The sequence below is a fragment of the Amborella trichopoda genome, chromosome 11 (genome assembly GCF_054954075.1).
Source record: "Amborella trichopoda isolate Santa Cruz 75 chromosome 11, AtrichopodaSantaCruz75HAP2 v2.0, whole genome shotgun sequence".
In the NCBI taxonomy this organism is placed as follows: domain Eukaryota; kingdom Viridiplantae; phylum Streptophyta; class Magnoliopsida; order Amborellales; family Amborellaceae; genus Amborella; species Amborella trichopoda.
Window position 1 is genome coordinate 47,202,989 of NC_142346.1, and position 26,806 is coordinate 47,229,794.

Below are 26,806 nucleotides of genomic sequence, written 5' to 3' on the forward strand. Positions count from 1 at the left end.
CAATTTTTTTGAATTTTAAATTTCATAATTAGATATAAAAATAAATTTTGAGATAATCATAAGGATATTTTACATCAAAATTATATACGATGATAAAATTTGAAGGTGCACCTTACCTCTACAGCGACAGATGCATCCGTATGTCGACTACACCCATATTTCTATATATCTCGATGCCAAGATGATCAATTAAATATTTTTCCAACATCAAAACAACTTCTTAGAAAGGATTTTAGAGGTGCACCATAATTCTGCAATTTAAGGAGTCAACGATATAGACTTTCTCCTTATTGTGTAAGGACATGAGCAAGCTTATGTTGATCATGTGCACGTATCCATCAGCATGATGCATTAAAATGGACTCCTGGAACTAGATGCGCCTTTAAAACATCAAGACAAATTAAAAATTCCCACAATCTACAAATGACAAAAAAACACATAACTCCAACTTGACTGGATATCATGAATCTATCAGCTTGACCACACAAATCTTCCTCGAAAACGAGGTTTAACATAGGGTAGGGTTTAGGTACGTGTGGGGATGCACTGCACCGCACCTGTTAGAGTCCTCCCATCCAAGATTCATCTGGGAGTTGGAGCTTAGATCCAAAGGTTTAGAGGTGTATCATCTACTCCTCCAATATCACCAGTCAGGAAAAAGAATGAAATTTGAGCCTACAAAATAGTCTATTTTGTACTTTTCTGTTAGACAAGTCATTTAATTCTCCAAAAGATAATCAGATCAGCACTATTTTTGCTAACTCCAAATTCATAAAACTGAGGTAGAAATGAAGTTTTACTGTGATTTCGGATGCATTTGGGGTGCTAAATCCCTTGAAAACAAGTGCTAATGCATGACTCAGCTGACTCACCAAATAGTTATTATCACTTTTTTTTTCCCACAGCTAAATAAACAAAGAAACCCAGGTGTTAAACTTCAGAGGCAATTTTTCATAAAGATCAAAATCTTTATGACAGGCACCTATAATCCCACACAAAAACAAGGTAGTGAGTCCTAAAAGAAAAATGTCATGCCTCATACGAAAACAAGTGTGGCAAAAAAAGGAACGCAAAACCACATGGAAATATTTTTCAGTGGTGGTACAACTGGAATATGAGTGTGTATCATGAGATGCAAAGGGATCAATTAACCAAATATACAAAGCCACTTCAGACCATCATACAAGAAAAATTACTACAAAAACAGATTATAACATTTCCATGGCAAAAAGATGTTCAAATCCTACTTCAGAAGGAAATTGTCCATGAAGTCGATACGCATCATCTTCAACCAAGAAAAATGACCAAATAACAATGAAAGAAAACACACCATGCCCTCTTATAAGGCATATTTTTCATTAAGTACCAGTTGTGGATATAACTTCTCCAAGATTTTGTTAGAAAAGCATAGAACTAAATTAAAAAAGAGATGGAAGAAAACTGTATTGTTTCTCAAAACACTTTTTACATGATAGCATTCAAATTCATTCACAAACATGACAATTTGAAAAAGGAATTCTCTTAGCTCAAACAGATAGGGGTGTCAATCAGGTCAGGTCTACCCGTGGTCTCGTTGACATGACCCAAGTCATGGCTCTAGGCCCGGTGGTTGAGGTCTAGTTCCAAAACTATGGACCCGATAGTCAGGTCAGGGTGTAGCCAAGACCTACCAGACCTGTTATTTTCAATATATAAACTTATATTTGATATTATAAATTTTTTTATCCGGACCCGAGCTTGATAGGTTGGGTCCGGGTCAGATTAACCTAAGACACGATCCGTTAAGCGTTTGATCTTGGACTTGTCAGGTCAGGTCCAGGTCCCCAACGTTAAAAATATGTTCTAATTTGTCTACTTCATTTATTTATTTTTTGAAACTGCGTTCAATTTTGTCTACTTTAAATTTTGAATTTCGAAGTTAGCAGAGATTTAAGGCACCTGCCATCTACACACCTTCAAAGTGCACACAAGCCAAAACTTGCGTAGTTAGAGTAAGAGATAGACTGTCATTCTTGTAACTTCAATCATTCTGTTGCCCACATATCATCATTTATTTCCTATACTATGTCTGGAGGCATTCTTTAATTTTTTTGTTTTGATGGTTAAGAAAAAGCAATAACAAGCAAATATCTCAACCCTCAGCTTTCACCGTCAGATTTAGAGAAGATCTAACAGTAGTTACTGAGAGATTGGTGTTATTATAGGGATCTGCATTCATCTCTGAGGCATGGTGTTTGCCAAAGAGCCAAACTCCAGTCCCGAAAAAATTTGAACCATTTCTTGATTTGTTTTTCCTTGCAAACAGCCATGCTCATATCATCAGATGTTTGTCTCTATGCCCAAGGGGGTCAATATCTTATTTACATGCATATCATTTACTTGGGGGAGTGGAACAGTAAGTGCAATATGTTTTACCCTTCACAACTATGGCTTCTCTCACTGGTGTTCTTTATCTCCTCACAAGTATGGCCTCTCTCATTGGTGTCTTCTCTCTCCAGACCATAGCTCGATTCTTTACGGAGCCTACCCATCCACCTGAGGTACAATTAAACGGAGCAAGGAACAAGTGTACTCTTTTCTACTTGTGAACTGAGCTTAAGGTCGTTCGTGCTTCATCGTCACTGCAAGTCAAATCTTCCATGCCAAAACAGCCTTGTCGGAGTTGTTAGTAAAAGAGGCCAGATTAAAAACATTTGCTCTGCAGAAGACTACCTCATCTCCTAGTGATTCACTTTTCGTTTTGCGGATTTAGGCAACAGGAAAATGTCTAAAATCTAGGGTTAAGATAAATTCTTATCAGTTCTCCACTTCTAACTCGCTCTCCTAATCCCTTTCCAGTACTAAAAACCTCCTAGAGTTACTCATGAGAGTAGTCTTATGGTGGGATGGTGAAAAAGGTAAAGGTCAAGCCCTCCCAATGGTACAGTTGTATAAAATATTGATGACAATTAAAATCAGTGTACGAAAATCGAATTGGAACAGTTAACTAAACATGGGGCCGGAAGCGGTTACTTAGTACTAACCGGTAAACCAGCCGGTTTAACCGGCCTAACCAGGCAAGTCCTGGGCAATAAATAAAGTGCTAAAAAACATACAAAAACTATAATAAAATCTAATAAAATATGAAAAATATATTTAAAGCATGATTAAACAAAGCACATCCAAATGGAGTGAAAAATTAACGAAAAAGAAGGATTTTAAAGAATCGATTTGTGCCTGGGGGTATTCTTGAAATTTTCCAATAAAGATAGGAAAATGTAAAAATAAGTATTAACGGCCAAAACAATTTCCAATCTTTGCCAAATGATGAAAAACTTTAAAAAATGCATTACAAACAAAATCCCTTATTTTTTGGGATTTTATATAAATTTTTTTAATATTTTTTAAAATACCCGGCCGGTTCACCAAAACCGGATTTGAACCGCCCAATTTTTCCTACACTGGTTAAAACAAAAAGGTTGAAGGGCGTCTATCTTGATAGGTTGGCATATCCTTAACTCGTAAAATTCACTGTAGGGGCAATTTATGCAAACTAAATGCAAAGATAAATATAGCTTTTGAAATTGTCTAGCTTCCTATTCATTTGAGCTTGTAAGGGAGAAGAAAAGTCAACAGATGGCTAAACAAAAGGTGCAGATTTTCATGGGTGATGGCCATACTAATCATTTCTCTCACTTGGTACATGGGTTTTCTCTGAACCCATTGTGGATGCTTTGGGTTTCAAAACCATGGACCCACTTAATGTTTAATAAATAATAATAATAAAAAATAGGCCTCAAGTGTATTTAGAATGGGATTACAAGTGTCCCAATACTCCTGAAATGTACGGATCCAATAGTTTAAGCTTTGTAGGATGAGGCTAGGCTACCCCTCCTAACCTCCTCCCGAAGGTCAACAAATTGAAATGGAATCAGACTCCTAAAGAAACTGACCACTTTTACATGACAAGTGTCTAGGATGCTTAACAAAGATCCATCATGGGTTAACAATATCAAAGAAAAGCATAATTATGGCTGGAATTTGGTGCAAATCTACGAATGCCAGCATCTGTACAAGCAAACAAATGGTCTATTCAAGACAATTTTAGGAAGAGAGACATTGTTGAACAACTCCTTCCTAGGGGTGGCAAAGGGCCGGGTATGGGTCGGGTCCGGTCCGGCTGGACCTCAACCCAGAGCCGCATAGTATTCGAGTCCAAAATTTGCACCCATACCCGGACCCATCGGCTCCCGGGTCTAGTCGGATCCATTGCCACCAATCACTATGAGCTTTTTTTTGCCCATTTGTTTACCATCATAAACCCTATGACTATGAGCTTCTTTTTTTTTCCCATTTTTTTGCCAATAATACTGTAAATGTTGCCAATATTGTGACAATATGAACACCTAGTGCTCGCCTAAAGGCACATGATTGCCATCATATACCCTATGACTACAGGTACATGTTGGATCCGGCTAGACCTGGACCCAAACCCGAATAGTATTCGAGTCCAAAATTTGTATCCATACCCAGACAGACCCGAGGTTGGGTATACCCATTAGGTCTAGAGTCTAGTCGGGTCCATTGCCACCCCTACTCCTTCCAAAACACAAGCAGGACAGTTGGGCAAAAATGGCTTAGTTTGGATTTCCTCCATATATTTTGAAGACATTAAAATAATGAACAGAGGAATATAGGAAGACATAGGGTCATGAACAAGTGTCCCTACCATAGTTACTGGAATCAGGATTAGGACCCTGGGATCATGACAAGTAGAGAGCTCCCTAAAGTAGGGATCGCAGTCCATAAACCCCAAATCAAGGGATCTTGATCCCAATATGTGGGGGAGCTTGACCCCGATTTAATTAGTGGGGGAGCTTGATCCCGACTTAATTGGGACCGAGTGATAGATTATATAGGACTAAGCTTCATCTGGATAAAAAGTGAGGCCCCAAGAATATACCACACTGAAATCCTAAATAAATACAATATACCACACTATTATACAATAATATATTGCCATATATACTACTATACTATACCACATCCTATGCTATACCGTACTGCTATACTATACCATAATGCTAGGGAATCTAGATCTCATGTAACTTAAGACCTCAATAGAAAGGATCGAGCTTCCAAAATTTAAGAATCATAGAGGAGCAAGATCCCCTTCCTCGGAGCTCAGAATTGGGATTGTGGAGTGGAATCGACCCCCTGGTTGGTAGATCCCTGTAACTATGGTCCCAATCGCACATTAACATTTAAATGATATAAAAATAATAAAGGAATAGTTCTGTTGTTTAGATTTGCATATGGGAGCATTGATGTTAAGGACATCTATCTCCTCTTTCTTAGTGTCGCCTATTTACTTGGAAACACCTGGCTCTCTTGCTACTGTGTTTTCCTCCAAATAATAGTTTGGGGTTGCTCACCATTCACCAAGTCAGTCAATTTCAACTATTTGGTATGCTATTGCCTTTCCCAACCCAAATCTCTCCGGCTGGATCCTCAATATCTGGATATGATAATAAATTTGAAGCTTGAAAACATATATTCTTCTCAACCAGCAAATATGCCTACTTATTATAATAACAAGATGAAAAAGAACTCCAGCAAGCACGCCTACTAGTCTCTCAATGTCTCCAGATTAATTCCAACAATTTATGTATGCTCCAGGTTCCATTGGTTTTACTTTAAACACCTACTTCAAGGTTCCAATACTACGGTGCTTGAAATCCCATGACAAGAAAATCCCCTACTCTAAAAAATTCATCCAAATCGAAGTGATGATAAAATTCACACCGCACATGTAAAACATGTCCCAAGTTTTATCAATTGGTTCATTCCTCATTTGCCCTACTAAGGAACATTGACTCTGTTCAATGTCTTTCACATTCCCAGCCAGGCAAGGAACTGGACCTCCATTGGACTATGGGATTAAATGATTGTTTCTTCTGTTTTACTCATACACATTTTGTGCAGAATTTCTGAATGAGATTTCCACAAGTTTGTTCAGATAAAAGTTTCTTCGTAGATTTCAAAATTTATCCCACTTGAGAAATAAACTATGTAGATCATCATAGGGACAGTGGCATGGTCCTTAGAGATTAATTCCAAGTTTCCAAAAATTAATGTATGCTCATGGCAAATAACCATGCTATATAATGTAGCATATATACTTATTAATATTTTTCTAGTTACACACAGGTTTATGCCTGAGCTCTAAAATTTTCAGTTCTTTTTAAAGCCTTGTCTAACAGGGTTAAAGTCGGTGATAAAGCCACTGACGGATGAAGTTTTTGGCTGCTGCTGTGATTTAGTCCGTTATCTCCAATTTCTTAAGGCTAACTTCTAATGGAATTCTCCCTCACTTTAAAAGTGAAACTCTTTTGAGTTGTTGTCACATAGCCTCGAAGGAGTTCTAATATAATTCATTCAGAGAGGATTTCAACTCAAAAGCACCATGTCTAAGCTTCATTATAGGAATCACTGACATGCTTTTTTCTATTCAAAATGAAATCATTAGAGTATGTAATCTATGTGATTGCATTTGTATGAAAGTTAGTCTTTCTGGATGTCCTCTCATGTGCAGATCCTTCTACAACAAATCTTGAAACTCATGTCAATTTGATACTTATGGGGATCATTTCTTCATTGTTACAAGATAGTTATGGAGACTGTTAGTTACTGAAAGTGTTAGGCATTGGTGTCAAGGCATCCCTAAAGGCCCAACCATTAAAGATAGAATAAAATAAGATAAAGAATCCTTGCTCAAAAGACCTCAAGGGTGGGTTTCTCAAGGTTTTGAGTGGGAAATAAACGGTAGCCTTTTCAAAGAGTCTCTTCTTCTTTAATTGCTTGTCAGGGACACTTTAAAAATTGAAAAATATTATCGCATTGTACCGTACTTGTAGGTCCCTTCTTAAGGAATTTGCAAGTTTGGGCTTGGCCTTGTTTTATTGTTAAAGGTTTGGTTCTGCTTGAACCATCCCACCGTAATCCTAAAAAATGCTGAAAATCACAGATTCCTAGGCCTATTTAAATTTTAAAATCCTAAAATCCCATCAGAGGGTGTAAATCATGATGCTTGTTTAAAGAAAGAGATGAGATACAAGAGGTTTACCCTAGGGTTTTTCAAATAAACCATGAGCAACCAACTCAGAGCTGCTTTCCATTATTTCTCTTCAGTTGCTCCATGATTGTTTGTTGAGGATTGCATGGATAATTATTGCATAGTAGAATCTAGGGGGCCAACAAAGGGACTTGCTCCATAGGATTAGGTTCCAGACTCAAGGGGGAGGGCGGGGGGGGGTTGGTTTAGTAGTATAGTCAATTTTCTACTATATGTCTGGTGAAGTGTTGATCCATGGTACATCCAATCCCAATGTTTGGCCAACTACACACTTGTTTTCGAATCTTTGGTTAGAAGTTGTGCATAGAGATAACAGGATACAGTTGTGGTACTCTCACTTCAAAAGGAACCTCAGGAACAAGTAGATAAGAGGAGTTAGGTTAATTCTTGAAATGACCTGAAGGATATTACAAACCTCGTAAAAGTTCTGATAAGCTGTAAAAATGGGATAGTATGGGTTGCTTTTCAATGATCTCCAAGACTTTCCCTATGTCATCTTCTTTATGCAGTTGTCCATGGACCAAGGTAGATAAGTTCCTCATAGTGGAGCACCTCCAAAGATGTGGGTAACAAATTCCTAATAGTTCTTTCATGTGTTGAAGTGTTGAATAAAGTAACGAGAACCTTCTCTTACACTCTCTGCCTATGCATCTAGAACTGGGGATTTTTTCCTAAATCCTCCTCCAATGCGACCATTGTAAAGCTCTGGGCCTTTTCTATCTGATGCTATAAAGGTTGAATGATTCTTCCAAATCGTTGGCATGCATAACAATGATATAGAACACATCTTCGATGAATTTTCAAGTTTTATCACTCACAACAAGTTAGTTTTAGGCGCTTGTGGTAAAGAGGTGAATGCCCTGGCAGACACTAGCAAAAGTAGGGGGGTCCAAAGCAGGCCTCTACTTATCCAGACCTTCCTCCTAAATTTTTTTCACAGGCTAGCATTTTTTAAACAAAAGGCATTTTCGTTATTAACATCCAGAAAATTATACAATTTTCCCAAATTAATATAGAGAATCAAGTCATCAAAAAAATTAAAATTATATACAGGGATAAATATTTCTTTAGCTGTGAGTAACTCACAAAATGTATATTCCTCAAATAATTTAAAAACAAAAAGTGAAACAAGGGATCCAAATACTCACATAGAAGCCAAATGGAGAGCTAGAAGAAAAGATGCATTTTAATTTACAGATCAAGCAGTGAACTCTAATTTAAATAGGATAGATACTATGAAGTGAGGCTACAAGTCCATAAAAGGAATAAGTCCAACAAGTGATTTACAAAGCAAATGAGTCATAGAGAGGTCTAGTCCCTGCGCAAGTAAGGCAAATAAATAAACAATACCTTTAAAGAAATTGGTTTTCATAGTCTACCACATGGAGGACTCCTTCTATGATCCAAAAGCCTTCAGCTTCAACCACAGAAACTAAGTAAATTAGAATAAAATGCAAACCAGCAATTTGCAACATGCAATGCATGATCTTTCACTACACATGAAGTTCTCCATACACGTAGATAAAGGAAAATCTTGTAAACACCATCAGCACCAGTAATATTCTCAAAAGAGCGTGACATTTTTTTTTTGTTCAGTAATTCAGTGGGAAAGACAAGCCCCTACCCGTTTTTTTCAATAGATTAGGGAGTTATATTTTGAAAGTGTTAATTGGGGGTGTCAGAGGTAGGAATGGATACCATGATGTGGTAACTAGGTGTGGGGATGCTACCACCACGACCCCAGCCCCTTTCCTACAAAAATGACTGTTATTAAATGAAATGTCCTTAAAGCTAATCAATCAAAACATGATGTCCACAAAATGAAACCTTTGAGCTCCACAACCAAAAGAGAAAAAAAAAAAAAAAAAGGCCCTTAAAATTGAGAATTTAGAGTTCTACGACAAATTATACTAAACATATAAAACTTAAACAACTTGATAATTCTCACAAGGTTGTTTCACCTGCAGAAAACTAGCAGATCTAGCAAAAACCCATGACAATATGTCACCCCAGATAAATATTTCAGCTGATCCTTGGCAAAACGACACCATCGATTGGAGCCTTATCAAAAGACAGTGACTCAGTAAAACACTAATCAAGGACAGGCCTTCTAACTATCAGTATGAGAGTATCATAAAAAAGAAAAAGAGAGATGAGTGCCTGCTGCTGACACTATAAGTAGCTCCAACAAGACAAGAGAGAGAGAGAGAGAAAGAGAGAGAGAGAGAGAGAGAGAGAGAGAGAGGTATGTGGTTACTGATGATACTAGCCAGACCAAGCATGGCTCAAGCGGCTACTTGCTGAGCTTGCATACTTTGGCCTCCCTCCCAATTTGGTCCTGCATTACTCCCATTCTCTCCGAAAAAAAACCTCTCCACCTGCTCCTTCCTTCCTTCTCTCTCAAAACACTCTATCACCCGCTCTCTCACTCTAGAACTCGGGACCACTGCATTTCTAGTCATCTCTCCAAGCAAACCCAAACAATTATCCAATCTCCCTCCTTCACATAAACCCATCAACAAAATCTCATAACTCATTCCATCAGGCTTCAATTCTCTCTCGCGCATCTGCCTATATATGCTCTCTGCCTCATCAATCCTCGACACCTTCATGAACCCATCGAGCATATTATTGTACATTGTCACATTAGGCCTCAAACCAGTCTCCACCATCTTCGCAAAAGACTCCATGGCTTCATCAATCCTCCCTTGCTCAAAATACAAACCAATTACCAATTCATATGTGGACTCATCTGGGTTCACATTCTTCGAGGGCATGACTTCCTTGAAGATTCTCTCTGCCTCAGAATTCATGCCATTCTTAGAGAGATGGCTCATCAAATTATTATAAGTGGGCGCGTCCAATTGACATGGCTTAACACCAGTCCTATTCAAAATCTCCATTGCCTCTATAAACTTGTTCTTCGAGCAGAAGTAATCGATGAAAAGAGTATAAGACTCAGGGTTCATAGTGAGAAAGTTTGGTGGGGTATGCGTTGATAGCATGTGCTCGAAGAGCCCATTCGCGTCCTTAAACTTCCCATACTTCAAAAGCACTTTCAAAAGTGAATTGCACGTTGCGGCGTTCATCTTGAACCCCTTATCAAGTAGGGAATTGTATGAGTCCATGGCCAACTTCTCGTCTCCCTTCCCAAAGTACCCCTCCATCAGAGTAGCATGGACTATACCATCATAGACCAAGCACCTCTCAGCCAATTCCTCAAACAATTCAAGGGCCTTCTCCATTTGATCCAACTTAATGAAGGTCTCAATAAGGGTATTATAGACCAAAGAATCAGCACCATGGCCTCTATTGAGCATCTCTCTCAGAAGATCCATGGCTTCGGGAACCCGACCAGCATCGGTGAGCCCCTTTGTGAGGTGCCTATAGGTCACAGGTGATGGACTAAATGGCGCATTTGCAAGGACGAATTGGTACATTTCAAGTGCTCGATCAACCTCATTTGAATCACAAAGAGAATTGATGAGGATGTTATACGACACTATGTTGGGGATGATCGGGCCCGTCGGGTTAAAGAACAGGCGAAAAAGGTTTGGGACCTCAGAGAGCCGTCGAGATCTCAGATGAGCAGCCATAACCGCATTACATGTGAACACCGTTGGTCTTGTGTTAGAGAACAAGGCCTGGCGTGCCATCACAGTGGCCTGGTCCAGCTGGTTTGATCGGATCAGAGTCTGGACCTTGTTGTGGAGACTGAGGCGTGGGCCCACAAGTGCAGAGGTAGAGTCAGGGAGCCGAGGGGCATTAGGGTTGGAATTCTGGTGGGGGAGTGGGGGCCTTCTGAGGGCGTGGAGGGGGGGCTCAATGCGCAGGCGGCGTTTTCGCCTGCGGCGCTCTGCCGCAGCCTCTTCTGCCGATGAGAACGCAAGCGGCCGTGCAGTCGTGTTCGAGTAATATGATGGTTGTTGCTGCTGTGAAGATGGGGGGATGAGGTTTTCTAGGCGGTTCAAAGTAGAGAAGGATGGTTGTAGTTGTTGTTGCTGCTGAGGAGACTGAGAATCATTGGAGGAGAAGTATGACGATTGTTGTGTAGAGCTCGGGAAATGATTTGAAGAGGGAAATGACTGATTTTCTGAGAAAGATGGTTGTTCTTGAGATCTCGGAAAATTACCTGAAGAGAACGAGGGCGGCTGATATTGTTGTGGAGTGCTTGAAAAATTACCTGAAGAGAATGAATGTGGCTGATGTTGTTGCTGAGAGCTCCGAAAATTATCGGAAGAGAACGAAGGAGGTGGCTGATGTTGCTGTTGAGAGCTTGGAAAATTATCCGCAGAGAAGTATGGCGGCTGATGTTGTTGCTGATAGTTCGAAAGATTGTTTGAGGAGAAGGATGGTGGCCGATGTTGTTGTTGAGAGCTTGGAAAATTATTCGCAGAGAAGTATGGCGGCTGATGTTGTTGCCCATAGTTCGAAAGATTGTTTGAGGAGAAGGATGGTGGCTGAGGATTAGAGTTGGGGAAAGGAGGGGATGGTGGCTGAGGATTAGAGTTGGGGAAAGGAGGGGATGGTGGCTGTTGATGAGAGGAGGGGAAACGAGGGGAGTCCAGATTGGGGTTAGGGTTAGGGTTAGGATCAGGGTCAGAGTTGGGGGGCTGGTGAAAGGGTTGCTGGGAAGAGTAGTAGGAGAGGGAGCGGTGAGGGAGGAGAGAGAAAGGGGTTTTGGGGTGAGAGTGAGGAGAGCGGAGGAGGCGAAGGAAGGACATGATGAGAGAGAGAGGGGAGAGGTTCAAGGCAGAGAAGCTTCTGTAAGGATGAGAGAGAGAGAGGAGGCTTGAGGTGGAGGGGCTTCTGTAAGGATGAGAGAGAGAGAGAGAGAGAGGGGAAGAAACTTGGGTTTTAAGGAGGGAATGGGGAGGTTTTGCAAGAGAGATAAACTACTAAATTAGGAGCTCAGTGCAAGAGGTCTCTAGGGTTGCCCAATAGGGTTTTAGGTTTACAGAGGCAGAGACTGCGTAGGCTGTAACTTCAACACGCATAGTTTGGTCCCGCGGGAGCAATGGACTTCAGGCCATCTATGATGGTGTTAAAAAAAAAAAAAAGGTGAAATTACATGAACCTTTTTTTTTTTTTATGAAGAAAAAACGATAATAATTTCATTAAGATAATGAATGACTTACTCAACAAACAAAGACAAGAAAGACAAACAGAAAATAAAAGCCGTCATCAATAAGTCACGGCCCACGGGCCACGGCCCACGGCCGTGACTTTTTCTTTGTTGATGAAAAGAAAAGTCACGGCCCATCAGCAATAAGAGAATTTCATTCATTAAAACACTAAGCCTCTACAACATGATATTTGGATTTAAACATCATCTAATAACATTGTCAAGTCTTCTTCAATAACGACCTTATGATGAGGCAGATCGAGCTTTGAAATTAAATGAACCCCTTGTGTCAAACCAACTCATATAACTCCCATTGCTAAAAAAAATGCCGATATGGACACCTCATCCAAATCGGGAATTGATGAGTACTTACCCAATTTTTAACGTTTAGGAATTGGGTCGGCTCCCATAAATCTTCTATTTTAAACCAAAAGATTTTGTTGTAGAATGGGGGATCACCCAATTCCTATAATTTATTTATTTTTATTTTATATTTTATTCATGTTTTTCAATTTTTTTTTAATGAAAAATGGTTTGATGGGGCTGCAACTCTATCAAATAAGTAAAGTCTCACCTCATAACTTATCGAAAATTATAATTTAGCGTTGGAAAACTTTTACATTGATCATCTTGGCTTGAACATTATGATTGTGAAGAAAAATTACGATTTCAAGTTTTAAAAATAGCGTAAATTGTAACAAATTATCCAAACCATCCATTTCATCCTAAAAATAAATGTTCATGGATCCACATGATCTATATGTTTTTTTAGCTTCAAAATTTATTGTCAGTGTTGAAAATTGATTTTAAAGCCATCATGGAGATTTTTGTTGCTGAAAGCGCTTTCCGGACGAAGATTTGAGATGAGGCTTAATAGAAACTTTATCAATTTTTTATTTAACAATGGGTGATCTCGGAGTGCAAGGTGACACAAGAGAGTCAAGGGAGCAAGGAGAGTTGGTTGGGCATGGTACGATGGTGGTGTTGCAGTTCCAGAGGTCGTGGTGAGGTATGACTTATCGGGAGGTTTACTTTATAGGGCAAGTTTCCCTATTATTGGTTCCTTTTCCACTCCTTCTAATTATATTTTTGGCCTCGGTGATTGGGCTAAAAGGGAATGGGGTTTATCGTATGCTCTGTTGGTTAAGATAATGGAAGAAAATAAGATTGTTTTCTTTCTTCACACTAAGGAGGATGCTTTGGTGGCTTTGTTGCATCGTTTCGTTAGGATTCGAGGGAAGCTTATGTCTCTTGATTTCTGGAAACCATCGTCACATGGTTCATGTGAGCAAGGAAGGTCTTTAGATCAAATTGTATGGATTTCCTTTTCATGTCTGGTCTTTGGATAATATTAAAAAGGGTGGCGAATTGCTGTAGGGAATTATGCGATGGTGATAAGGAATCTTTTAGTAGAGGGGATCTCAGAAGCTCGAGAATACGTATTTGAAAGTGGTGTGGGGCCACCATTCCCAAAGTGGTGAGACTACAAGTGGGTAAAGAGTCATTTTCTATTAATGTTTCTTGTGAAGTCGAGAATGTCAACAAAGCTCCGCCTTCTACAAAAACCTTATTGGATAAACATCAACTTAATGATGGTTGGTAGATGGTTTTTCATCGCCATTCTACTAATCAGGTTTTGAAGGATCAAGATAATTTTAGAATGGTGAGTACGAACAATGCTCGCTAGAATTCTAAGAAATGGTTGCGTAACCAGTTTAGGGTTCAATAGGTTGGGCAGATTGGTTTTCAAAATTTGAAAGTTTCAAAACGTTGGATTCCTGTGGAAAGTTTCACGAATAAACTGGTGACTTCTTCGAGCTTTCCGTTGAACGGCAGTTGTGATAATGGGGGTCTACGGAGCTTGAGTGATAAGGAGGGATCACTGTTTCTTCAGTCCTGTGATATGAGTAATCCCGATAAAATGGTGGCGTATCCCAGTCAATGGGATTTGCGACACAATTCTCGAAGCCCATCATTATGAGGTGTAAGGTAGATGTGGTGGGTGCCCCGTTGCTCACGTTGGAGTGTACAGAAGTGGAAAAGCCTCCGCCTTCGTCATCCCCTACTGCTAGCGGTTTGAAGGCGGTGGATGGTGGATGCTTCTTGGGTCTCTTATGGCTCAAATTAATCTTGGTTATAACTGATAACATGTGGTTATCGACCATTATGTACCAACGGTTGATCGATTCTTGGAGCAAGATGTATCCCCTACTGCATCGACGCGCTGCGAGGAAGAGCTGCTCCGTTCCAAGGCCCTCGTTTGACCTGTTGGCGATTGATCCTTTAGCCATTGTGGTCATAAAGAGGGTATCGAGCACTCTGAACTTGAGGAAAAGGAATATGTACCGCTTGCACTGGAAGCGTTTGAGGAAAGATAGTGTAGCTGCTGAGGTGGATGTCAAAGAGCAAGGCTTAGCTCTGGTTGAATTGGAAGTCTCTCCCCCTCTTTCTGTGATCCACCAAGAGGTTGGGCCTCTGATGCTCTAATTTATTTCTGACAACCCTAGGGGACTAGCTTCGAGGGATGAACAAGGGGAGGGCAATTTTGGAAGAGGCCGGGTAAAGAATATGATTTTTTCTGGGGATGGAGAGCTAGAGAATCAGGAAGAGCACAGGGTGGCCACTAGTGGCATGGGCTTTTATGTCCCTATTGGAGTGATCTTTCAAGAGGTTATTGAAAAGAAGAAGGCATAAAAGGAAGGAAAATGAAGTGTTTCTCAGGTGACCTCTGGTGATATTAGGAAAATCCTTATCAAAGATGGGGTCAAGAGTCAGGCCAAAGGAAAATTGAGGGTTGGTATGAGATCCTCTGCAAGGCTGAGGGTGAGAGGCATTATGTCTTCTGTTGCTACTGCTCATGGTATCCGCATTTTATATGATAAGCCTAATGAAGTCAGCTTGGGAGAGTCCTCTTTGGATTCGAATGTCTGATGGGTGAGGCTATGGATGAAGCAATGATGTTAGAGGAAGTCTTCTTCAGCTTGTTCAAGGACGGCCCAGGTTCCTCCTCCTCTAATCATTTTTAATGTTTTTTATATCATGGAATGTAAAAGGTTTGTGCGATCTCAAATGTAAGAAGGACGTCCATTTTTTGGTGTGTAAGTTTAAACCTTCAGTCCTTATTTTATAGTAAACCAAACTTCCAAGTCTTAGTCTGGCTGATGTCAGGGAAGTTTGGGGCCATTGTTCAATTGATTTTATGGGTGTAGATTCAATAGGAGCTTCTGGGGGATTATGGATTCTGTGGGAACCTACTATTTTGCTTCCTTTTTGTTCTGTGAAAAAAGAATTTTTTTTGGTTGTTGGGTTTGTGGGGCCAACCCTAGTTTTCATTGGGGGCAGATGAATGTATATGGGCAACAGTCTTTTGCTGATAAAGAAGGATTTGTTACTCAGATGTCAGAATTCATTTTCAATTTTAACTATCCGATTTGCTTAGGGGTGACTTTAATTTCATCAGATGGTCTGAGGAGTGTTTATCGAGTAGTCCTATTAATGCTGCCATGCGTCTGTTTATACAGCCTTATTGAGTCTCATGCTCTGGTTTATCTGCCAATTTCTAGCATGGTCTTTACTTGGACTAATGGGAGTACCTCTAATTTGTTAATATCCAAAATTGACAGATTCTTAGTCCCGGGGAATGGTCATACTCATTTTCTCTTGCCTTGGTTCCCGATTATTCTATGTTCTAAACTTACATTCTATATATTATGTCTTAGTGCGGCTAATTTTGAAACCTCTAGAGTCTAGAGTATCCCTCCAAAGTTTTAACTATGTGTTGACACCGCTGTTAGTCTCATCGATCAAAATTATGTCATATGCAAAGAACATACATCACTGTACTTCACCTTGGGACCAGCATGTTTGGCAAGGGGCTGGCCAAGGGAGAGTAAAAAAAAAAAATAATGTTGCAACGCATACTTGAAATTTGAAATATTATAAATTGAAACAAGATACACACACATCAGTAATGGCCCAGATTGAAGCTCTGGAAACGAATGGCTATCATTATTTCGCACACATGTATGCTATGATACAAAGGCGTTGATATAGTGGGCTAAGACAAGCTGACCCCAACCTCCCTTCTTGTTCACCTTCATTGGGGAACTCTTTCTAGATCCATCTCTAGATTGTAAACCTTAGTTCGCATATGGGTTTTAGAACTTCAGCTATCCACCCTACTATTTCCCACCTATTGTATGCTGACAACACCTTAATCTTATGTGGTACTGCCCCAATCCAATTGAACGTCTGGATTTTTTTTAGAACCTTTGAAATTTCCACAAGGATGAATGTTAATATGACCAAAATTAAGATATTGGAAGTTAAGATGGAGAACTCCAAAATCAATCTACTTGTTGATAACCTTGGTTGTCGGACTGATAACTTCCCAGCTAACTATCTTAGACTTCCCAGAATTAGAAAACATTTTTGGAACAAGGTTTTGGTGAAGTTTAACAAGAAGCTAGCCAAGTGGAAGGGCAGGGTCCTTTCTTTCAAGTGTAGAATAACTCTTAACAAGGCCACTTTGGCTAACATTCCTATCTACAGATGTCCCTCTCATAAATTCCCTCTTCTATGCCCCTACAATTGGAAAACCTCATGAGAAATTTATCTGAGGCTAGGGCCAGTGAGGGTCATAAATTTCAGCTAGATGCTTGGGAAAAAATAGTAGGACTAAAGGCTAGGAGGTTTAGCGATCAGAGGATCAACGAGAATAATTAGCCTCACTGGGCAACTAATGGTGGAAATTCGTAAGTCCTGATGACATCCTTCAGAAGTAGGTGATCCAAGCCAAGTATGGTATGGGAGACAATGGTTGGTTTCCCAATACTCTTAGATACAGAACCTCCATAGCCTGAACAGTATCGCCAGGTGCAAGACAGATTTTAGGAATAACATTAGATTTAAGGTTGGTAATGGGGAACGACTCAAATTTTGGAAAGAGTTGAATGGGAGTAGAGCCCTAGGAAATCCGTTGTTCGTCCCTTATACTATTGCCTCTTCTATGTAGAGAAATTGAAATCCTTCAATTGTTTGGACCCTCATCTTTAGGTGGAACCTTTCCAATTATGGACCGTATCATCTCAACTCTCTCCTTCAATCCTCGTGTCATGTCTTCTTTCCCCTCACAGGCAAGGACACTCTAATTTAGTCTCCTTCCCCCCAAGTAAATTTGATGCCTCCTTTTATTCTATTCTTACCCCCACTACGGAATCCCTTTCCTTCTCAAATAGGTTCATAGTTACCAAATCTCTCACCGAAGGCCACGTTTCGGATTTGGAACCTTGATTCGGCAATTTCGACAAGGAATCTTCACAAAACTCGTTTTCGTGAAGTCTATAATCTTGATTCATTATTTTAAGAATCTCGATTCCCATACTTATAAAATCTCATTTCAATATTTACTGATTTTTAATTCTGCAATTGGTGAATCTCGATTCTACACTTGTTGACACTAGTTGGTTTTCACATTTATCGGAATTCTACCACTCCTCCCTCCATTTTTCTTTTCTTTTTGCTTGTTTCTGAGAAGTGATATTTAGAAGTTTTCAAGGCATCAAGGTACTCGAGCTAGACACCCAATCTCAAGCTACAAGGTATAGTCATCTTTTTTAGCGTAAAATAACCAATAGAAACCAAAATGGTGGCCCACTTTCTTTACTTAATTCTTCAAAATATGCATGGTATTGATCCAAAGGGAAGACTGCAAGAATTTACAATACTGTTATTCCTGAGATGTGACAGACAAAACATATATACATCTATTGATAGGACAAATTTACAGTAGCGAGGTCTTACAAAGTAACAAAAGAAAGCTAGTACAACAACAATATCTTCTAAGGTTGATCTTGACTAGCACTCAAAATGAATCCGCAGTTATCCTGAAAAAATGTTTACCATAGTTTGATGAGTTTGGCTACTCATTAAGTGATCATCATAATTTTAAAAATAATCATGATTGAAAGATATCAATATTTTCCAAAATGAGATCTATTAACAGAAATGCATCAACAGTTTCACTTTCAATAAATGCATAATTAAGTATAATCCGAGTAATTGAAATGCTTATAACACTTTTAACGGCAGTGCATAATTCAAAGGATTTCACAAAATACCCTACTGACGTCCCAAGTAGGTCACCTATATACCCCATCAGCGTCCTGATGGGTCCACTTAATCCCTATCGGAGTCCCAGATAGGTCCACTTAATCCCTGCAGGTCTACTTATACCTCACCGGCATATCGGATGAGTCCACTTAATCCCTACCGGCGTCCCAGATAGGTCCACTTATACCTCACCGGCGAACCGGATGAGTCCACTTACATACTTAAATTATTTCTAAATCTCTTTAAACATTCGAAAGCAGCAATATCATGTACTCAACATATCACTAAAATCATTAATATGAATTTCACTTAAACCATTAATAACAGTCACTCTCTATAACATTTCAAAAATAACCAATCAAATATTTTGGGCTCAAATTTAAAAAGGTAGCAGTTTGTAAAGGCATTCTAGCATAATTGCCAATTTAATATGTATAGAAAAACTCTTATAGAAATTCAAGAATACGGAATTATCACAATTTATGGGATATCAATCCACAAATAAACATTTCACAACAATACTATAATCAATTGCAAAAATGTCAATTTTTAAATAATAAGGCAGTCATTTGCACATGAATTTTACAATGTCTAAATATTCAAAACAGTAGAAAGAAATATCACAATTTTACTAAAAGCAGAAATATCACATTTATTTCTAACAATAGACAAGAAAAATAAATAAATTTATTTTTCTAACTTACAGCATTCAAAATTTCTAACATAGATAAAATATCACAATTTTTATTAAAAAGATTATTTTTCAAGATAGTGAGGTCACGTGCGCATAAAATTTATCGTGCCTAAAATTCATGATAATAAGCAGAAATAATTATTTCATTTTATTTTTAAAAAGAATGGATTATTTTTAGAGACAATGAGGTCACTTACACACAAAACTTATAAAATAAAGATCCTAGACGGAAATATCACTATTTATTAAAAACAGACTATTTTTCAGGAAGACGATGTCACTTACCTAAAATATTTGAGAAGGAGCTTCCGATAAGAATTCGGCTAGAGAGAGAGAGATAAGAGAATCTTTAAATGGCACAATTTGTCTACTTGAACGAGGATAAAAAAGGGATAGAGAGGACTGATTCAAGAAAGGGAGAGAGAGAGAAGGCGAGATTGTAGAGAGAGAGAGAGAGAGATCTTAAATGGAATTTCAAGTGAGAGACCAGTTTTATTGTGCAATTTCTCTGTGTATTTCTTTGGGGGGCAGAGTTAAGAGGGTGGATATTCTTCGAGCAGGCTTGATCTTCGAGAAGAGCACGGGCAAAATACAAACAGCCAAGGGTTTCGATGAGAGAGAGAGAGATTTGGTTTTGGGGTAGGCTTTAGAGAGAGAGAAAGTCCTCGTACACATAAAGAAGTTACAGAAACATAATAGGGCTAGGGTTTTAAATGTTTAGAGAGAGAGAAGGACGAATAAAAAGAAAACACCTTAATGCAAGGTGTTGATTAAAGGAGTGTTGTTGTAAAACTTTAAGGTGGTGGACCTAACGTCCACTCAAGTAAAATTGAACCCTCAAATATATTAACAATAATATCTTTTATTTATTGGTAATATAAAAGCAACAATATCCTAACGGTATATTAGTATTATTATTATGATTATCATTACTCATATATACTTATTATTTTATTTATTTATTTATTTATTTTATTATTATTATTATTTATTTATTTTTATTTTTTTTTGTATTTATTTATGTTAACAACCTTAATAATATTATTATTATTATATACATATAATTTTGAAAGTTTAGGATTGTTACACTGCAACTCCAAGATGTTAGAAATAATGTAAACGTGCATGTGTGACATGTCGATCACTGAATGGCATTAAGACATGTATCATTTCCCTCTTGGTTCCCTCTCAATTCCAAAGGTGTCGAAATCTCGACTCCATAAATGAAGGAATTTCGATTTCATATTAGTCAATTTTAGCTAGGTCGGAAACTATTCCAAAGAACCAAGAATCTAAATTCTATCTATGTAGGGATCTTGATTCTATTTTAGTCTAATCTTGATTCCTAAACATAAGAATCTCATCCCCCATGTCCAAACGTCGATATCAAAAACAAGAATGTTCCAGGCGGCGATTCTGCTTTTTCGATTCCTAAATTGATTTGGTTTCTTAATCGCTTCACGTACCTATGAATAGGATATGGTTGTTTAGTTCTGTACCACACAAGGTCCAAGATTTTGTGTGGTTCTTTATTAAGGGAAGCTACTCCCCATTGACAAACTCCAAAAAGAGGACCTGTCAATGCCAAACCGATGTACTCTATGTCAAGAAAAGGAATTTGTCTCCCACTTGTTTCTTCATTGTCAAGTAACATACTCTCTCTAGTCGTATTCCCTCCAACTTTTCAGCCTTCAATGGGCTACCCCTCCTTCCATGCCACAGCTGTTTTTGGCTTTCCTGTTCCCCCCTTTCTTATAAGTGTTAGGAATTTGTGAATCATAAGAGTCTTCACCCTCTTTTGGGCAATTTGGAAGGAAAGGAATGCAAGAATCCTTCGTAGTACATCAAGACAGTTCCATTCTCTCAAAGATTCCTTACTCTCAGACATTTACTTTTGGGCTACAACATAATTCCAGCATATTGTAATATTACAATCTCCCATGCGCTTTAATGATTAGGAGACTTTATTGTCTTGGCCAATATCTCACCTAGACTTAGCAGTGTCGGTTCCTCCTCCCCCAGGTTTCCTCAAACTCGATACAGATGGCTCCTCCCTAGGTAACTGAGTCCCTCAGGTTATGGTGGCACCTTAGCAAATTCCAATGGGGTTTTCTTCTCTTTCTCAGGCTCCATAGGTGTCACCGACTCGACTAAAGCTAAAGCAGTGGCTTTACTTAAAGGCATAAAGAGAGCCATTCATCTAGTATCCCAATATTATGGTCTTTCAGTTGAGGCTGATCCAAGAAATGTCATAGCCTGGGCATCCAATGACATTTAGCCCCTTTGGAGGCTATCATGTATTTTTGAACATATATCTTTTATGTGCAGGAGAATCTTAGTGACCTTCAAACATATCCTCAGAGAAGTCAATTCTACTTTAGATAGACTGGCTGAAGCAGACGCTCAAGAATTAATAAGAATAAATGTCAGCCCCATATGACTTCTTGCTCTCTATGTCTTTCCACATAATATACCATCATTCCTCTCTCTCTCTCTCTCACACACACACACACACACAAAATTTCAATCCTTTTGTCTCTCTCTCCTAGCCTACAAATCCTTTGCTCTTTTCCTTTTCTCTTACCCTTACCACTACCAAAGAAAAAAGAAGGAAAAACAGATGAGAAAAAAAAGATCAAAAACAAAATATAGAAGGGGGAATAGAAGACACAAAAATTTAGGTTGTTATATAGGATATTCAGGGAATAGAAGATACAAAAATTTTACTCTTTCTTTTTCCCCTCCTTTACAATTACTTTACTTTTTCATGTTCTCTCTAATTGTATTGATGTATCTTCTCTTTCCCTCTTTTCACTTCTCTTTGCTCTCATATTCTTCCTTTCATTTCTTTACATTCTCACTAACTCATACTTTACCACTACCTCATTTCTCTCTCTTCTGTTCTTCTCCTAGTTCTTTTTCCTTTATTTTTTATTTTTTTTGGGGAGTACAAACATGTAATCCTTTCCTCAAAAAACAAGTAGAGTGATGATATATATATATATATATATATATATATATATATATATAGGAATATGTTTTAATAGGGCTGCAGCCCTATCAAAGAAAGTAAAGCATCACTTTAACATTCATCGAGAATTGCAATTCTGACATCTAAAAAACCTTTAAATCGATCTTCACGATCTTGACCATTATGATTGTGAAAAAAAAATAGGATTTGAGCCCTAAAAATAGTACATATTGTAATACATTATTTAGACATTCCATTTCACCTTAAAAATAAGTGTTAATAGATCCACAAGATCTGTGCTATTTTTTTAGCTTCAAATTTCACAATCGGTATTGGACATTGATTTTGGAGCAATCATGGGAATTTCTTATGCCCAAAGTGCTTTCCGAACAAGGATTCACGGTGAGCTTTACTTTGTTTTCATAAAGCTTAGGCCTTATATAAATTGTATCCATATATGTACTTTGTGTGTGTAATGAAAATATGAGATGTGCATATAAATATATAGGCGATTTAATTATGAATCTTCATGACGAGACCTTGTAGTTTACCTTATTTGTGGATGACATAATTTTGATTGATGAGACAATTAACGCAAAGTTAGAACCTCAAAAGTTTGCTTTAGAATCTAAAGTTCTAAAATTAATCAGATTAAGATCATATATAGAATGCAAGTTTTACAATAATTGGAGTAGAAACGAGGAATTAGTTAAGATTAATGACCATGAAGCAATTAAAATATATTACTTTCGATATCTTAGGTCGATTCTCATTAAAAAATGGGAGATTGAGGAAGATGTTGCTCATAAAATTAGAGTCGGGTGGAGGACATGGGAATATGTTTCTTGAGTCTTATGTGATCGTCCCATACCAATGAAATTGAAGATGAAGTTCTAAGGACGATTATAACACTAGTCATGTTTTTTGGACAAAATATTGGGCAGTCAAAAAACAACATAATATCCATACAATAAGGGCATGTTTGATAACAAGAAGTTAGAAGAGGAAGAAGGAACTTTACCTATTATTGTTCATGTTATGTGTTTGATAAAAAGTGGAAGATAATATGATAACTCCCCATTACTGTTGAAGTTCCCACCTTTTTAGGCTTGAGTAAAGTTCCATGGTAAACATGGAAGTTGAAAAGGGAACTTTATATATATATATATATATATATATATATATATATAATATTTTATTTATATAATATATATGTATAATATTATATAATAAAAATATATACAATGTATAATATAATATATTATATTATAATATATATAGTATTATAAATTTATAATATATTATATAAAATAAAAGGGAAATGACTTTGTGAGACCCTCTCACATCCATGCGTGTAGGACTTCAAAAGATCACCATTAAATTTGGCACAAATCTCTAGAAAAGTCAAGTCCCACACCCATATAATTACTTTTCTAGAGATCTGTGCCAAATTTAATAGTGATCCTTTAGGGTCCTACACACATGGGTGTGGGAGGGTCTCATAAGATCATTACTCATAAAAAAAAAATTTATAATATATTATATTATTTTATATAATATAAGATAAGTATATATATATATATATTAAAAATAAATATAAAATATAGTACATCATATATTATAACATGTTATAAATATTATATATTTCTATTTAAATTATTATCTAAGTAAATGTAAATAAAAGATATTTACCATATATCCTAGGAGTTTTCAAACACAGCAACTATGAACTTCTTAACTTCCAAGGGAGGTTATCAAACACATAAACCATTAACTTCTAATTTATAGTTCTTCAGTAACTTCCAATTTCCAGTTTATGTTCTTGCTTCCTGTTATCAGACACACCCTAAGTGTAGTTGAGATGAACGAGTGGCAAGACAAAGAATGATATAATAATACATTCGAGTGAACTCAATGATAGCTCCAATAGGGAATAAAATAAGGGAAAGTAGATTTTGGTCAACCATCGACCTACACCGGCACTGATTAAGAGGGCTGATTAAATTCAAGCGGAGTGATACAAAAAAAAAGCTAAGGAAAGGACATAGATGGAAGTAGTAAGAAAAGATATGGTAGGTCTGACTGAGAGTATGGCCCGTGACCGAGAGGAATGGCACAACAAGACTAATGTAACCTGAGAGTATGGCCCATGATCGAGAGGAATGGCACAGCAAGACTAGTGTAACCTGATGATGATGAAAATGAAATTGACAAGTAGAGCAATGAAAATCACCACCATGAGAACAAAAAAACAAAACCCATAAATAACAATTAATTAATTAAATGACTGAAAATGATGATTCCAGAAGGTTCCATTAACCACATCAGCAAGCACGAAAAGATGCTTGGAAGGATCATCAGGCGATAGTTGGGTAGAGAGAGAATAAAGCTTTTCCTAACTTCTGGAGCACCCAACAATGGTGTGGCCCCTTTTGGCCATTTCTAGAGCAAGAGCGCGCCCTAGCCCTCTGCTAATGCCCGTTATCAGCAACACCTTTGCTAACCTGCCAGTGCTGAACGTGTTCACCGTCTTATTATGGCCAGAGAGAGAGGGATTGGGTTGTGTTCTTAGTTATCGAAAAGGGGAGAGAGAGAGATTGGGTATTGTTCCCGGCAATAAAAAATGTCAGATAGAGAAGGGAATGGGTTTTATTCCCATTTACCAGAAAATGAGAGAGAGAGGAGCCAAAGAGACTGATGGGTCTTGGGCAGCTGGAAGAGTGAGACGAGTGCATGATCATCTTGACCTCAGAATGCATGGACATGAGTAAAAAAAAAGTTTATAAGTTTTGGAAATAATACATATTTTAATGTATTTTTTAAACTATCAATTTTTAAGATTTTTAGATTTTCATGGATCTATTCGATCTACACTATTTTTTAAACTTTACATTATAATTAGAGATGAAAATATATTTTAAGACTATCACAAAATTTTCAGTATTAAAACCATATTTCTCGACACCATTTGAAGGTACGTTTTACTTTGATTGTTTATAGCCTCGGCTTTTTACAAATCGCACTTTTTAAAAAAATCTTAATTTTTTTGACATAATCTTTTAAATCCCATATGCCATATAAAATGGAAAAGTTTCTAATTCCTTAATATCAATAGAATCTGTCTAATTTTTTAATGGTAAGATTCAAGTGTTAAAAAACTCAAAATTATGGGAAAAAAAAATCTTTTGAATATAGCTAATCTATTGATTTTAGGTGGCCCCCAAACTTTCAAATCAAAAAAATATTCCAGAATTAGTTCTCTATGAGAGGGAGTAAACACTCAGTTTGCTCCAGTGAAAGCATAGTATACACACTCGAGGGATGATAAAATATAATCAACAAAACCATAGAAACTGTAAGTATGTGACCATCTAATCATTTAAGGAAATGAGAGGGAGTAAACACACAGTTTTGCTCCAACGAGAGCACAGTATACACACTCGGGAGACGATAAAATATAATCAACAAAACCATACAAGCTGTAAGTATGTGATACCATCTAATCATTTAAGGAAAAAATTTATATCAGGTCGCAACCTTAAAATGTAGAATTAAAGATAGGCCTAAAAAATCCATCAGAAAATGTTGTTTTGATGTTGAAGAACTCTCTAATTGATGATCTCGACGTCGAGAAGTATGAATGTGAAAAAAAAAAGATTTCTCATAAGTAGTGCACATTGCGACACATTATCTAGACCATATGTTTTTCATATTTGCAAATGTTTATAGATCTACTTGATTTTATCTATTTTTGTAATTTAAAATTTTATAACATGATATGAAAACAGATTTTGAGTTAACCTCAATAATTTTTTTTCACCAAAATTACATGTTATGATAAGATTTAGAGGTGCACCTTAATTAGATTGTTTAAGGTTGCAACCTTTTAGGAACCACACCCATCATTTAATGGATGGTGGTGAGGGGGACAAAAAAAAACAAACATTTGGTTATGGAGTTCTTACTCGTGTATGGTGGTGGCATAGGCGACTTTGGGTTCTCAATTGTTATCTTTAAATTTGCATACATATGGATCCCATTGGGGAATGATTATCGTCATAGCCTTTTTCCAACTAATTGAGGTCGGCTATATGAATTCTGGTTCGTCATTCTGCTTTACTAATATTCATACCCGATGTTATGAGTCCCCATATCTCTTCTCACTACGTCCAACTATTTCTTTTTGAGCCTACCTTTTTCCCTTTTTTAACCTTCTACTTGAGCTAACTCATAATATGTGTTGTACACCCCCTACTAGGTGTTGTAGTGGGTCTACGCCGTATATGGCTAACCCCACCTAAGTCTAATTTCTCTCATCTTAACGTTTATTGGTGTCACACCAAAATTATTTCAAATGTGTTCATTTCAAATTCTATCCCTTCCAATCTTGCCACTCATCTTTCTCAACATCATCATCACAACTACACTCATTTTATGGGGATGATGTTTCTTGATCACCCAACATTGTACTCCATAAAGCAGAATTGGTGTCACAATTGCCCTATAATATAGATTCCAGATTAATGGTAAATTTTGGCAAAATTTTACATTGGTTGCCTACCTACTACAACCTACCTCTTTTGCCAGGGCTTCAAATAGGTTAAAATAAAGTTTAAGGTCATCACCCTTCTTAGACTACCCTTTGGGAGAATAGAATTAAAAAAAAAAAGGGACTACAATAATAAAAAAAGAAAAATTAAATAAAACTGAGCCTACCATCTGGATGATATATTTCGATCATTGATAATTGACTTTTATAGTTATCTATTCTTAAATAAAAATATGTAACAG

General features: G+C 37.5%; 1 protein-coding gene and 1 long non-coding RNA gene across 2 annotated transcripts; both read right to left on the reverse strand.

The window, feature by feature from the left end:
- Positions 1-257: 257 nt before the first annotated feature.
- LOC148779966 (uncharacterized) lies at positions 258-8,532 on the reverse strand. Its single transcript, XR_016043768.1, has 2 exons — positions 8,465-8,532; positions 258-982 (listed from the first exon to the last, which is right to left on the reverse strand). It is a non-coding gene; the product is annotated as an uncharacterized LOC148779966 (long non-coding RNA).
- Positions 8,533-8,971: 439 nt separating this feature from the next.
- LOC18427743 (pentatricopeptide repeat-containing protein At1g10270) lies at positions 8,972-12,073 on the reverse strand. The gene is made up of 2 exons (XM_088851134.1): positions 11,298-12,073; positions 8,972-11,207 (listed from the first exon to the last, which is right to left on the reverse strand). Exons 1-2 carry the CDS (start codon positions 11,836-11,838, stop codon positions 9,400-9,402), a joined length of 2,349 nt encoding a protein of 782 aa, XP_088707260.1. The 5' UTR covers positions 11,839-12,073; the 3' UTR covers positions 8,972-9,399.
- Between the last annotated feature and the right edge of the window lie 14,733 nt (positions 12,074-26,806).